The 14,337-nt window shown below is 43.9% G+C and overlaps 1 protein-coding gene across 2 annotated transcripts; it reads left to right on the top strand.

Annotated features, from left to right (window-relative positions):
- Positions 1–3,383: 3,383 nt before the first annotated feature.
- Positions 3,384–14,031, top strand: LOC113198791 (membrane-spanning 4-domains subfamily A member 6B-like). Of its 2 annotated transcripts, none has more exons than XM_077797470.1 (7): positions 3,384–3,472; positions 4,099–4,261; positions 5,234–5,368; positions 7,349–7,405; positions 10,360–10,569; positions 12,385–12,486; positions 13,399–14,031. In XM_077797470.1, the coding sequence occupies exons 2-7, from the start codon at positions 4,115–4,117 to the stop codon at positions 13,489–13,491; spliced, it is 744 nt and encodes a 247-aa protein (XP_077653596.1). In that variant the 5' UTR covers positions 3,384–3,472; positions 4,099–4,114; the 3' UTR covers positions 13,492–14,031. The 2 variants fall into 2 exon arrangements, with proteins under 2 accessions (XP_077653596.1, XP_077653597.1); XM_077797471.1 differs by having other exon boundaries at positions 4,099–4,246.
- Positions 14,032–14,337: the final 306 nt, after the last annotated feature.

Here is a 14,337-nt window from a genome sequence, read left to right on the forward strand (position 1 = left end):
ATATGACTTTGTAAAGATGTTTGCATACTTGTAGGTTTTTTTTTCCAGCGTTCTTCACAAAAGCCAAGAGGTGGAATGACCCAAGCATCTGTTGAAGGGTAAAAAAAAAAAAAAAAAATGTGGCATGTACGTGAAAGAAAGAAATGCTACAATATAGACGAAACTCAAGGGCATCGCGCTAAGTGAAGCAAGTCAGTTGCCAAAAACATTAAAATAAATGCCGTGATCACAAGAGGTGTCTCAAGTCATCCTAGAGGTCACAGGAAGCAGAAAGCAGTTGCCAGGGTCAGGGAGAACGGGAAAAAGAGCCTGTGGTTTGTTCAATGGCGACAAAGGTTTTGTTTCCGTAGAGAAAAAGCCCTAGAGATCTGCTGTGCCACAATTTGACTATAACGAATACTACCAAACTCTACACTTGAAATGGTTAAGATGGTGAATTACGTGAGTTTTTAATTATAACTAAAAGTTTAAAAAGCCAAAATCAAGAAATTGTTTTAAAGAAAACAATATCCTGATTCTTACATACCCACTGATACACAGAAGTCATAGAAAACCCTTTTGTTCCTAGATTAATGGTTATCAACATGGGGTGAAGGGATTTTGCTCCTCCTCTGTTGGAGGACCTTTGGCAATGTTTGGTGACATTCCTGGGTGGCATACCTGAGGTGGGATTGCTGCTGGCATCTAGAGAGTAACGGACAGGATACCTGCTAAACAATCTATTGGAGCACAGAACAGTCCCCTAAAATAAGGAATTATCTAGCCAATGCGTGATTATTAGGAGCCTCTTTTGAGAAACCCTGTCTTAGATTATTAATCAGCAGGTGTTATCATTATATCAGTCTTTCCCCTCCTGATTAGGTGGGTGGGGTTCAGACTCTGTAAACAACTGATAATATAAACGCTGGATGGAACTCAGCTGAGACACTAGAGAGAGGAGCCTTGTTCAGAGGTTGATGAAGCCCAAAAAGAAAAACATAAACAGGAGAGGGTGAAGGAAGGGGAGGGGGAGGGATATTGGGAGAGGGAGGGGGAGAAAGATGGGGAGGGGGAGGGAGATGGGGAAGGGTGGGAGAGGGGACAGAGGGGGAGGTAGGTGGGACGAAGAAGTGGGACAGATAAGAAGGGAAGGCAGTACATGGACCACTTTGGGCCACTCTGCAGGATTCTGTGCTGAGCACATTACATGTGTTTGAATCCTTCAAACTTCTCTAAGTTTTCTTTTAAATTTATGATAAAGAGGAAACAGTCGCAAGAGGGAGGTTTTGCTAGGGTGGGCAGATTCAACTGGTTTATTGATGAATTTCCTGGAAGGGAAGTGGCTGTGGTTGTCCCTTAAGAGGCCCACCCCCTTCTTGGTCAAGCTCAGGAGGAAAGCTGCACCCCACTAACCCACTGGATTGTTCCATAGCAATAAGGGGGCAGGATGTGACGGGGAAATGACAGCGGGCACCTGAGGAAGTGGAAGGGGCACCAGGAGACCAGGGGGGTGAGGGTGGACAGGAGGGTGAGGGTGGAGGCTGTTCTTCCCCCTGCCACAGACTTCTGGGAGAATCCATCCTCTCTCTCAGTCCCATCTCCAGATGAACAGTTATCAACATGGGGTGAAGGGATTGTGCCCCTCCTCTGTTGGAGGACCTTTGGCATACCTGAGGTGGGATTGCTGCTGGCATCTAGATAGTAGCGGACAGGGAATCTGCTAAACAATCTACTGGAGCACAGAGCAGTCCCCTACCACAAGGAATTATCTAGCCAGTAACCTCTGGTCCTTCTGGCCCTGAAGGCAAAGCCAACCTTCTAAATGGGGTTCCTTCATGCAGAGCCCACTGCTCCCTGGGGACAGCGGTGGCTCATGCTGTGTTCCTGAGTTCCTTCTGGCAGCACCCCACCCCCACCCCAAGGAAAGCAGGAAGGACACTGTGGCAGCTGTGTCTGCAGCTGGCTTGGGTTCCCCTGCCCAGTGCCTCAAAGTCAGCTCCAGAGAAGAGCCCCCTGCAGAGTGGCAGGCTCTCAGGGACCTCTGTCCTCAGGAGACCACTCCACTCTAAGCATGTGTTTGCTGAGCGGGTTCAGGTCTTCCTGAATCTTCCCCATCGGTACCTCTTCCAGTTTCACTACTTCCATAGAAGTCCCCAACCTTTCCTGAAGTCTCTTAGTAGAGAAAGTGGCCAGGGGAGGAAGGGGGCTTTAGAATAGGCAGCAAGTAGGCAACAAGACCTGAAAGTCTGCTTCCAGTTGTGGAATTAGAAAAAGAAAAAAAAAAAAAAAAATATATATATATATATATATATATATATATATATATATATATATATATATAAACAAATATATAAATACAAATATGTATATATTTAGACAGCAAAACAACAAAAATATTTTTCTATGTTCTATTGTTACTATTTGTGGCCATATGTTATTGAATGTGCCTTGAAAGCTACGTAGGCATTATTACTATTATTATATGGTTAACTACATAATATAAAATACTTTATTATTTATCATCTTTCTATTACTAGTAATATTATTATTAGAACTGGCGACATATTATTGAACGCTGCTTAGAAGCAGTATAGGCCTTTCATAAATATTTTATGTCATCTCTATAACAATTTTCTAGGATTGTTTTCTAACAGTTTATGTAACAGGGGTCCACTTCACGCTTGGAATATAACCCTTGCTGCTCTGCCACTATGGCTTCTTTTAAAAGTGACATACTTCTTTTTTTCTTTTCTCTTGTTCCTCTGCCCCTCCCTAACCATGGAGAGAACAAGGTGACATTTATTCTTGTCTCAGCCCAAGTTATCTGAGCTTTGGTTCACAGACCACAGGAATGAAAGAATCCAAACTTTGGGGCTGGCCCTTGCAGATGTATCTCTTAAGGCTACAAATGAATGATATTCCCTGACAGGGCACATCTGTAGCCTTTGAATCTCCTCTATAAAAGGTTACTGTTCCCCCAGGCAGTTAGAATCTCAGCCTCTTGGGTGGGATGTGCACTATGAAGTCTCCTTTGCTAGTAAAGCAATAAAACTTCTTTTTCCCTTTTCTCAAAATCTTGTCCTTCTTATTGGATCAGCATCAGGGACAAGGACCCAACTTTTGGTATCGATTAGAAAAATGTAACTTCAAGAACATAGACCTGTCTAACAGTGTGGAGCTAGTAAGTATTCAAGGGGCAATTCACACAGAAAGCTCTGTGACGCCTACAGACTCTCAACGTTGGTAATTCAATTAGTGATTTTTCTGAAGTTACTAGAAGTTCACAAGTCAGAAAGTGCAGACACGTTTCACAAATCTCCGCGCTGCAAGCATCACATCCTGTGCAGCTGTAAACGCTGGGCTCAGGAAGGGCTGGTGACTTTCCGAAGGCGACAAGTAGGAACTGTTGATCAGACTTGGAGAACCTGGAGTTACCACGTCCTGGGGGTTTCTGAGAGTCAGCTGGGACCACGGCACTGGTCCACGGGCACAGGTAGGCAATGCAGGAAGACTCTTCTCAACCCAGCGCTCTTGCTGTGACATTATGGGCACAGGGGATTTTAACTCTTTCTGCTATTTTCTGACTGCATGATCTTGGTGAGGCACTTAGCTGAGGTCACAGGATAAATGGAAGCCGAACATTTTTCTCTTCAAATGCCATCAGGCCATTGGCAACTTGTGCAACCCATGGGCAAAGAATGGCATAAAGGTAGAAGGCTGAATCCTAATAAATCATGACTGGCAAGGTAGATTGGGGTTGAAATTCATCACATAGCGAGCGATGCAGTTGTTGTTGGTAGGACTAGGGGAAAGGGAGATGGCTACATATTGAAGGCTTTCTGTGAACATTTGCTTCTGAACATGGGGACCTCTCTCATGATTCATGCTCAGGCCTTCCTTGATGTGTTGATTCTGTACAATCAGTGTCAAACACGACAGGAAAACCCTTAGGAAACCAAGGCTTTGTGTTTTCACTGCTCAGTACTATCAGTTTCTTTCCCTAAAAAAAAGGGGAGGGGGGTCCAAATCTGGACAAAGGGGCAAGTCCTCTCCTATAGTTTTGGGAGACAGAACCTGGGAGTCCAGTGCTTGCAAGAGCTGCCTTGTTTTGTCTTCCAGTGTCAGCAGCACCATCATGATTTCACAACCTGTGCCCAGTGCAAATGTGGCTGTGCTCACATCAAATGGCATCAACTTTCCCCAAACAGAGAATACAAGACCCACCCATAGTAACCTGGACAACTTGAAGAAACGTCTAAAGGCAGAGGTCAAAGTCATTGGGGTAAAGCCAAGGAAGGACACATGGGAGCTGGGTGGTGGGTGGTGGAAAGAGACTGAGGGTCTTGCTACTAGAGATCCATTGTGAGTGTGGAGATTCACATTTTGCCGGAGGCATGACAGGCTGATCTGCAGACCAGTGCGAGTCACGTGGAAAGCTGTTTAAACCTTCCCCAGGACTTCCTCACAAGATTAATCTGTGTTTTTCTTATTTGGAAAACCAGTAGTTGAAATTTGATTGCTTCACTTATTGTTTTTTTTTTTTTGTATTTCTGAAGTGCAGTGTTTTTTTTAATATTTCTTTTATGAAATCTATTATAAAGAATTACACATTTTATATTTTTTTCACCAATTACATGCGTAATAATCATACTAACTTTTTGATTTAATTTTTTTTAGTTGTTGATGGACCTCTATTTTATTTATTTCTATGTGGTCCTGAGAATCAAGCCCAGTGCCTCACACATGCTAGGCAAGCACTGTTCCATGATTTTTTTTTTTTGCCTTTGTTTATTTATTTATTTTTGCATTACAATTATTAATATACCATTATACAATAATTTATCATATCTCTGATTATATATAAGGTATGTTGACACCAAATTCATATCTTCATACATGTATTTTATATAATGATGAGGGTCTTTTTCTCTCACTGCAAATTACAATAAAAACACACTTTCTTTCCTTTCTCTCTCTCTCTCTCTCTTTTTTTTTTTTTTGTACTGGGGATTGAACTCAGGGGCACTCGACCATTGAGCCACCTCCCCAGCCCTATTGTGTATTTTATTTAGATACAGGGTCTTACTGAGTTGCCTAGCACCTTGCTTTTGCTGAGGCTGGCTTTGAATTCAGGATCCTCCTATCTCAGCCTCCCCAGCTGCTTGGATTACAGGTTTGCATGACTGTACCTGGCTTCTCTGTTTCTTTTAAGAAACTTAAGCTTAATCTTCGACCTCCTTTCTTTTTCCAACAGACGATCCAGATCATGTGTGGTGTGATGGTGTTGAGCCTGGGGATCATTTTGGCATCTGCTCCCTTCTCTCAGCATTTTACCTGGGTGTATTCCGCCCTGTTAAAATCTGGTTATCCATTCATAGGAGGCTTGCTTGTAAGTAGAGTTCCTCAGGAGGGCGGGTGGGGAGGAAGGGGTGAGGCCATACCCAGGGACCATACTCCTCTCCACTGGCCACCATTCTTCTGTCCATCAGGAGCAAGGAGCACTCTCCTTTGTGTGTAGTCCAGGGAGAGCATCAGTATGCAGGAGGGCAGCAGTGGCTTTATTGGGGGTCAATTTCTTATCTGGTTTAGATAAACATTTCTTTTAAAGGTCACCTTATTTTTCACCATAGTATCCTAAGCTATGTTGAGATTGGTGACATCTTTCCAGGGTTAGAGGGGGAAAAAATCATGAAGTATGATAGAGGTGGGAGAGGGCTTTCCATATAGGACGGTGAGCACCAATGAAAGAGGCCACCCGCTCCCAGGAAAAAACACTGAGAGGCTTGTGGGCATTAGAGAGGAAGGGACACTCCCAGCTCATTGCTTCCACGGGGTGGGGTGGGGTGGGGGGCAGGGGAGGGGGACGGAGTGTGTAATCTATGCATCTGTCTATACTTTCCAGATGGGACTGGAAACTTCTCTGTAACAGCACCACATCTGCGGTGTTGGGAGGAATTAATGGTTCTTTTCTCAGAAGGTGACTTTCTTCCAGATTGATGTGGGTTTGCCCTTCTCACAGTGAAGGTTTTCTTTCCGATAGTTTCTTCCCACGGCCCGGGATCTATCACTCTCTCCTGCCTTCATTTCTTTTATGTATCCAAAACTCCACCTTTTTCTTTGTCGGGTCCTTTTTCTTCTTCTTCTTCTTCTTTTATTAACTGAAATCAACATTTTATTTGGATTCCACCAGTGTTTCCCAAGTGCCCTTCTTCCAAGGTCCATTCAAGGATATGGCATTGCCTTTGGTGAGTCTGTCTCCTGAGGTTCTTCCAGGCTTCCTCAGACTTTCCTTGCCCTTGATGAGTTGATCTAGTTTTGAGAAGCTCCCTCCCACCCCAGACAAGAATTTTGCACAATGCTCCTAAATTTGAATTTGTCTGATACTCTTCTCACATGTTTAGATTAGGGTAATGAACTTCTAGAAGGTGACAGAAGTGACAGACCATTCCCATTAGGTCACGTGAAGAATGCACACCACCAAGATTATGTGACCAGTGAAGTTGACCTTGATCATGGGGCGGAGGTAGTGTTTTCTGGATTCCTCCAATGCCTCATGCCTTCTTTCTCTTCTCTTCTCTTTAGAAGCCTGTGGCTCACCACAGTCCATATGTGAAGAAGCAGAGGCATCTAGTTCCTTTACGATTTTTAAGTCTTGACATTTATCTACCTAGGCAAACGACTTAATGCCGTGACCACTGGAACCCCAGAGGTTCTTTTATTTTGTTTCCCTCTCCCCCCACCCACCATTTTAAAAACGTCTTTCTGTTTGTTTCCTTAAATCTCTTACATCACAAAGACCCCAGAGAATGGAGATGATTTCTTCATTTTTTCTGAACAGTCTCCAAGGTTCCTGACACCTCGCCCCATCCTTCCTTTGGTAGTCATTTATCAAGGACATGTTAGAAGGGTGATTTGATGTGATCAAGTAGGATTTGTCCCAGGGATGGAAGCGTGACTGAACACAGGTGAATCACTGGGATGGCACGATGAAAAGAAGGACAAAAACCCTGTGATCATCCACCATTCTTTTCTTTTTCCTTCTCTAAAGATCATCTATCTCCAAATTGGTCTTCTCTCATTAACAATAAATAAATAAATAAATAAATAAATAAATAAATAAATAAATAAATGTATTCACTGGCTTTCAAGGTCATCCTTCCATTTATGGGGTTAGATTCCTGCTCACATCTGCCTTTTCCTGTGCTCTCTGGGCAAAAGGGACAAATCTGTTTTTAGTGTTTCTTTCATCATTGGTCATTTGTTCCCCAGGGTTTTACCCGTGGGAGTTGTTCATCAACACTGAAGGTGACATTGTAACTTTTTGGAACCTAGAAACTGAAATGACATATTTTTCTTTCTTTCTGAGTAGTTTATCGTCTGTGGATCTCTATCAATCGTCACCGAGAAGATGTCAACAGAGGTTTTGGTGAGTGTGAAAACCATAATCCACCCCTCAAGGCACGGAGGTGAAATTTAGACCTCTACAGAATCAGTCTCTTCTCAACTTTGAAAAGTTGGAAACTAAGTTTCAGAGTCGTCGAGCTGGTTCGAGATTCTCCCAATTCCTGTCAAAGGCTCATTCACCCGACCACGGTGCCCTCAATCAGTCTGCCTTCAGGGAAGTGAATCTTATCCTACACTAGTACCCAGGAATCTCACACACACACACACACACACACACAAAAAAAAAAAAAAAAAAAAAAAACTTCTGCTGACTTATAATGCTGTTTTATAGGTAAAAAGCGTTCAGATTTAGTTTTTCAGTGGTGAGGAAGCTGATAGCATTATAAAAAGGTGTTTTGTGTGTGTGTGTGGGGGGTGGGTTCACCAATAATCCTATGTGTCAAAACCCTTGAGAAAACCCAGTCTTTAAAAGGCTGCTGTTTGTGTCAGGAATTATCTCTCTTTCATCTCTCTCACCTCAAAGTTGATACTTTTGTTGGATTTGAGTATAAATTTGTGAGCCCGAGAAGCTGTCTTTTGTGTTGGCTAAGAAATCAACTTTACCTACCACTAACTCTTTCTGGAGGAAATCTGAACCGGAAGTTGCAGGAAGAAGAAAGCTGGATAATAGGGAGAAACATTCGTGATCTGCAAAAGATTCACCTAGTCCTGGCTCAATCCCTCCAGGGGTTGGTGTGTGGCATCATGTGAATGCCATAGAATGCAATTGCTCAGAAACTCAATTTAGAGGCTCCGACTCTACAAGTCTCCCCAAAGCAGCAAGGAATGAGAGAGAACATTCTCAGGGCCATGCCAGCATATCCCTGCCATCAGATATTAGAGATTAAGTCTGAAACTCCCCCCTGGACCCCGAGCCAGGAGATCAGTGCTGTCTGACAGATCTTTCTGTGATCATGGGAATCCACTAGGTCTATGCTGTCGACCACGGTAGCCACAGGTGACTGTTGATAAGTTGACATGTGGCTAATGCAGCTGTGCAGCTTAGTTTGAAATTTCATTTACTCTTACTTTAAATATAAGTAGGTCATGTGGCTAGTGACAATCATATTGAATCATAGTATAGGAGTAAAGTCTCCAGACTTTCAAGAGGAAATGCGTGGGACTCTTACCCTAAAGAACAAAGCTGCAGTGAGGAGCAAGCAACTCAAGGACACAGGAGGTGGTCTTGAGGTGGTGTGAGGCTAATGCTTATAAGAAGCACTTAGCCTGTAGTGAATTTTCATCTTGTCACACATTCTATTAGCCCCTTTGAGGTTGAAGAAGGATGTTAGCCCAGGACAAATCTAGGTTATTCTTAAACATATATATTCTAGAGGCTGAGGCAGGAGGATTGCAATTTCAGGATAGTCCTTGGCAATGGAGTGAAACCCTGTCTCAAAATTAAAAGGGTTGGGGTTCAACTCAGTGAGGGAGCATCCCTGAGTTTGATCCTTAGTATTACAAAAAAAAAAAAAAATGAAATTGAAAAGAAATGTACTCTGGACACCAGGACTGTGACAGTCAATCAGAAAGTCCAGGAGTATGCACTGCAGTTGTTATATTGGGAACATCAATTGTGCATGGTCTGTGTGATCTACATGTAAGAAGAGTGGGCTACATGGAATTCAATAACACTTAGTGCAAGGCTGTTGGCATGCTCTGAAACTTCCCTACCTAGAGTCACGACTTTCAGAACGGTATGAGCTCAGTTCTCTTCTTCTGTGAGTTGGAGAATAAAGGAAGCCACTTCTGAGATCAGCTTATTTATTCTTCTTACATCTTGAATGTAAAGATGAGACCCAGTGTGGGGAGGGAAAAGGAGGACCTGAGGACTCAAGGACACAGACAGGTTGAGGCAAGCCTCTACCGTGACCTCAGTGTCCAACGTCCAGTGCAGGCCTTCCTCTTCTACCTCACCTGGGGCCTGTGTCTAGACCTCTGCCTGCAGCCATCCATAGGTGGCTCCGGCCTTGACCAACCACATGCCTGTCCAGGATTCAAGGCCTGCTTGCGACTGGGAACCACATTGCACGGCTCAGGGTTGGCTGGGTGTGCTGTTGCAGGTGGTGTGCAAGGAGTAGTGAACTGCTCACCACCTCTCGTGGGTGGCTGATGCTTCCATGGTGGGTGGGGCAGGTTCTGAGTGTTATCAGTCCACTTGCTGTTACTAAAGCACACACCTGAGATAAATCATCATCAGCAACAACAACAAAACAGAGGAATGGGACGTTTTGGTTCATGGTTTTGGAGGTTTCGGTGTATGGCTGGGTGAATCCATTGCTTTTGGGCGTTAGGTAAGGCAGCACTTCACGGTGGTCAGGAAGTGGTAGAGAAAGCCATTCACCTCATGGCAGCTGAGAAGGAAAGAGAGAAAGAGGAAGCACCAGCATCCCAATATCCCCTTCAAGGGCCCTCATCTGATGACCTAAGACCCAGCCCCCACTAGTACCACCTTTTAAAGTTCCCACCCCCTTGCAACAGTGCCAAGTTGGAGACTAAGCTTTGCACGTGTCGGGCTTTGGGAGACACTGAACATGCAGACTGCACTTGAATCCGTTGAGGGATATGGAAACAATATCTGGAGCCCTCATACCTCTGTTTTTGGCCCTATAGTCTGAAGGCTTTTGCAGACAGTCTCATGGGGCCCTGCTGTCGGTGCAGGGCAAATCTTTTAGAGGGGACTATTCCCTGCCACACCACCGAGGTCGTCTCTGGGGTTGGGGGAGATTTCCTTTACTCATTTAGTGCGCTACGATTTACCTTCCAGGTTCAGAGATGTTTTTCCCAGGCACTTGCGGGGGCAAGCGGAAATAAGTGATTAATCCTAGACCTCCCAAGGGGGACAAATGAAGTAAATGATTGCAGTACTCTGGCAAAAAGATGGAAGAAACATCTGTTTCTCGCAAGTGTGAACTTTACTCAGCCTTTCTCTTTCAGGTTAACAGCAGCCTGATCACAAACATTCTGAGTGCTCTGTGTGCCCTGGTGGGTTTCTTTATCATCGCCGTCAATCTAGCTGCTTTGGGTCCTGCCGCAGAGGAGTGCGTGTTGAAGCAACAGGCTAAGCCAACCGCTTTTTTTGGGTATTACTATCCCCATAATGGAGAGAACTACAGGGGCTGCTACCCAGCCAAGGCCAGTCTAGCTGTAAGTATTTCTCAATGGGGTGCTCTGATTCTATGAGTTTTTAAAAAGCCCTTCTTTCCTCTTTTGAAAAACTCTGTATTCTCTCTGGTTTGGGGGAAACGAGGGATGGTCAAGACTAGATGAAGGAGATTAAAAGAAGGAGAATAAAAGGTTACATGCTAATAGGGAGGAATTGAAGAGTACGTGTCCCATAAGGTTGGGGATGAAAAACTAGACCTTGTCACGGGGAGAGATTCTTACTAATCAAACAAATCAACTTTTGAGGTGCAAAATAGGAATTTGTCTAGCCAAGAACTTGGTACCTGGGAGAGGTGACTTACAAAAGGCAAACAGAAGAGAGAACAGGTAACCAGGACATGCCAGAGAGGAGACCTGGCCCATGTGTACGGCAAGGGTTAAAATGGTCTGATCGATACCAGGCTCAGCCCGGAAAAAATAGAATAAGAAGCAAGGGGTCTCTGAAGAGCAGGGCTTTTCCTCCTTTCCAAGATCGTAGTGATGAGAGACACTGACTCTGTGAGTTGGCAAATCATTGCCGTTCTTGTTATGATTCAGATTGGACTTATTAAATTGGGAGATAAGAAATCTTAGGAGAGGAGGAAGGTTAACTGATAATAATTCTAAGGGAACTCTGTCTTATTGAGTGAACTAAAGCAATTAAGTTTGACTAACAAAAATATTATGTCCTAAGTGGGACAGCAACATCCTGAGAGAAAAGTAGGCAACATGACCAAAAAAGAGAGGCTGCGGAATGCTCATTGTGCTGAGATGATAGTCGTCCAAGACACAGGTGGAGGAAGGACAGATAGGAAGATCTGGTGGAACTGTGTCTGCGCCTTGCTCCTTAAGGAGCGGACTGCAGGTGCTTCTCTCCTGGTTAGTGACATGACAGTGAGAAAAAAGTACATGCAATTGAAATGGATGGAAATTGGCATAAATTAACATCAGCACAGCTAAGCTAATCTTGGGGAAAATTCTGGAGTGCTGAGGAAGAAACTGAGTAGTGGATAAAGTATAAATTCATGATGGGATAATTTTACATTGTAAGTAAGAGAGACTGAGCCGAGCTTGTTGGCTAGGACGGTGTCAGGTACGGCACGTCTCTCTCTCCTTATGTGTAACTCAGCTAGAAGACACCCCATCACATTCTCTCCCTTACTATCAAGTGACCTGCCTGAAGGATACCTTGCCCCTGGACCACCTTTTGGAGATGGCTTGTGTTACTTTGCTGCCTTGATGGTTATCTTCTAATTCTTCTAATCACCAAAAAAGACTCAGGGAAAACATCCACATTTTTCAGGTACTTAGAAGGGTCAGTCAGTACTGCATTTTACAAAGAACTTGCACAGTCCAAAACCTCATTGATCCTAGCAAACCTCTGAGAAAGAAATTGTGCACACTTGATAAAGAAGGAAACAGAAGCTAGAGAAGCCAAGAGAATGGTCTAGGCTCATACCAAGCAGTACAGGTGAGGCTGGAGTAGGAGCTGTAGGTTCTCAGGCCCGGGAACAGTTTTGCCACTCTGCTCTCTCAATGAGTGAACAGTGCAATTAACCTGTGTCCCCGCAGGTAAGAATCCAGGTGTAAGGGGCGGGGGGCTGACTTAACGACTCCGAATCTTCCCTCTTCATCTAGAGGGAGTTCATGAACAGAGAGGTTGAATCAGGCCATTGCTGGGCTTGGGAGGAGCCCGTGGTGTCCTTACTTCATCCCCGGATGGCGGAGGTGGTCCTCATCTCTACAGTCACCTCCCACCCGGGCATGAAGGCTGCGCTGGACACAGGCACCATCTCTCTCTTATCTGCTGGGTTTCAGGGAGTCCTGTCTGTGATGCTGATTGGCACCGTGTTGGAGGCCTGCCTGGCTGTGCTCATTTCTGTGCTGTGGTGGCTGCAGGCCCACTCTGATGTCCCTGGGGTGAGTGTGCTGGCGGCCTCATGCCATCGTGCCTGGGGTTTTTCTGGGAAGTGTTGAGCAATGTTCCCAGGAGTCACACAAGGAGGAAGCCGTCAGGCACAAGAGGCACTTGCGGGATGGCTTTGCTGGTAATGAGGAAAGGCAGTTGAGGAAAGCAGATGACCAGGACTGGCTGGCAGCTGAGGCTTGCCTGCACTGGAGAGTCCGCCCTGAAAAGTCCCGGGGCTTAGTCCTCCTGGTTTGCAAACAGAACAACCACACCAAGGCTCTGTGGAGCTGAACGCCTGTCCTGGTGCTATGCTGTGTTGGTGGCTGTGCTCAGGACACTAGGACCTGGCTGCCACCCTTGCTAGCAGGAACTCTTCCCGCCCTAATGACTGGTCTTTATAACAGTCTTGACTTGGGAAAAGGCACTGAGAACTGGGTTCTGTCTCTGTCTAATTGCCCTCCTTTCCCTTCTTGTCATCTTAATGTTATTTCTCCTTCAAAAGATCTTAAAGAAATACTGTTAAATCAGATTGTAAGGGACAGTATTCTGCCACCAGTACAAATTCACAGCTTCATTGAACTGGATTCTTTAAAAAACAATGTATCCAAAATGAATTGTTTTAATTATTTTGCTTATAAATAGTAGAATGCTTCATGGGTGAATAGCAACTATTTGGAGGACTTAATGATGTACTATATTCATCCTGGAATGGCAAAAGTTCTATGTAAAAGTTTCAAGGGAATGCTATCTCTCTCTCTGTACACACAAACAAACTTATATACATGTATATGTACATGTATAATATATGTATATATATTCATGTTCATATTCTCATATATACACATAATATATACATAGTTATATGTATATGTTCAGTTGAACCTGTGTGAAGACTGAAATCTAACATATCCTCTTTTTTCTAGAGTGTGTTATTCCTGCCTCATAGTAACAGGAATAAATTCAACATGGCCCCACAGGAGCTTTGTAACCCTGCATATGAGGAAATGACTTCTTAAAGAACAAAGAAGAGGAAAATATTCAGCAGAAATTGGTCTTCATGATAATACATAATAATAATAATAGTAATAAACCCATCGTAGAACAGAAAAGTTTTGGTTCCCTAAAATGTAGACTTTTTATGCAATGAGTATTACAAAACTTGTTGAACGTATGTGTCCGCTGATGCTCTCTTGATTTGCCGGACATCGTCGGCTTCAGCAAAAGCACAGGTCTGGAAAACTGCTTAAATAGACTGGCCCAAAAGTCCCAGACATTTCCCAGAAAACTAGGTACAATGTTTCAGTGGATCATAGTGAAGCCCAGGAGACAACTTTTTCCTGCCCCCCTTAACAGGAGTTATCTGATTGGTTGTAGATTTGGTCTCTCTTAGAGGTGGCATTAATTGTTCACCTCATGTATTTCACTTGTTAGTGCATGGAGACAAGTTCATGTGATGGCATCTCAGAGACTGTAAAAGTAGTTGGCTTCAAAATAAAGTCTTTGTGTGACTGCACATTTCATTTCAAAAGTCATTGTGTTATTTTTCCTTCAAGGGCCGAGTTAACCATGATCTATACAAACCTAAATGTGAAGCCTCTTTCCCTTTCATCAAATATTCAAACAAATGAAGCACAGGAGTCTAACCGGGAATATTTATCTGTTATTAAGCAACAAACAACTTACATTTTTTTTCTAATAAAAAGAAACAATTGTTAAATTGTACATATTAGGCCTCTGCACTGGCAAATAAGCATAAACATGCATGTGCACATACACGCACGTGCGCACGTGCACACACACCCACCCACACACTCTTATTACTTTACCTATTGCAATTTCTATCTTTAAAGTCAGAGGATAAA

This window comes from Urocitellus parryii, chromosome 4 (genome assembly GCF_045843805.1).
Source record: "Urocitellus parryii isolate mUroPar1 chromosome 4, mUroPar1.hap1, whole genome shotgun sequence".
Classification (NCBI taxonomy): Eukaryota; Metazoa; Chordata; class Mammalia; order Rodentia; family Sciuridae; genus Urocitellus; species Urocitellus parryii.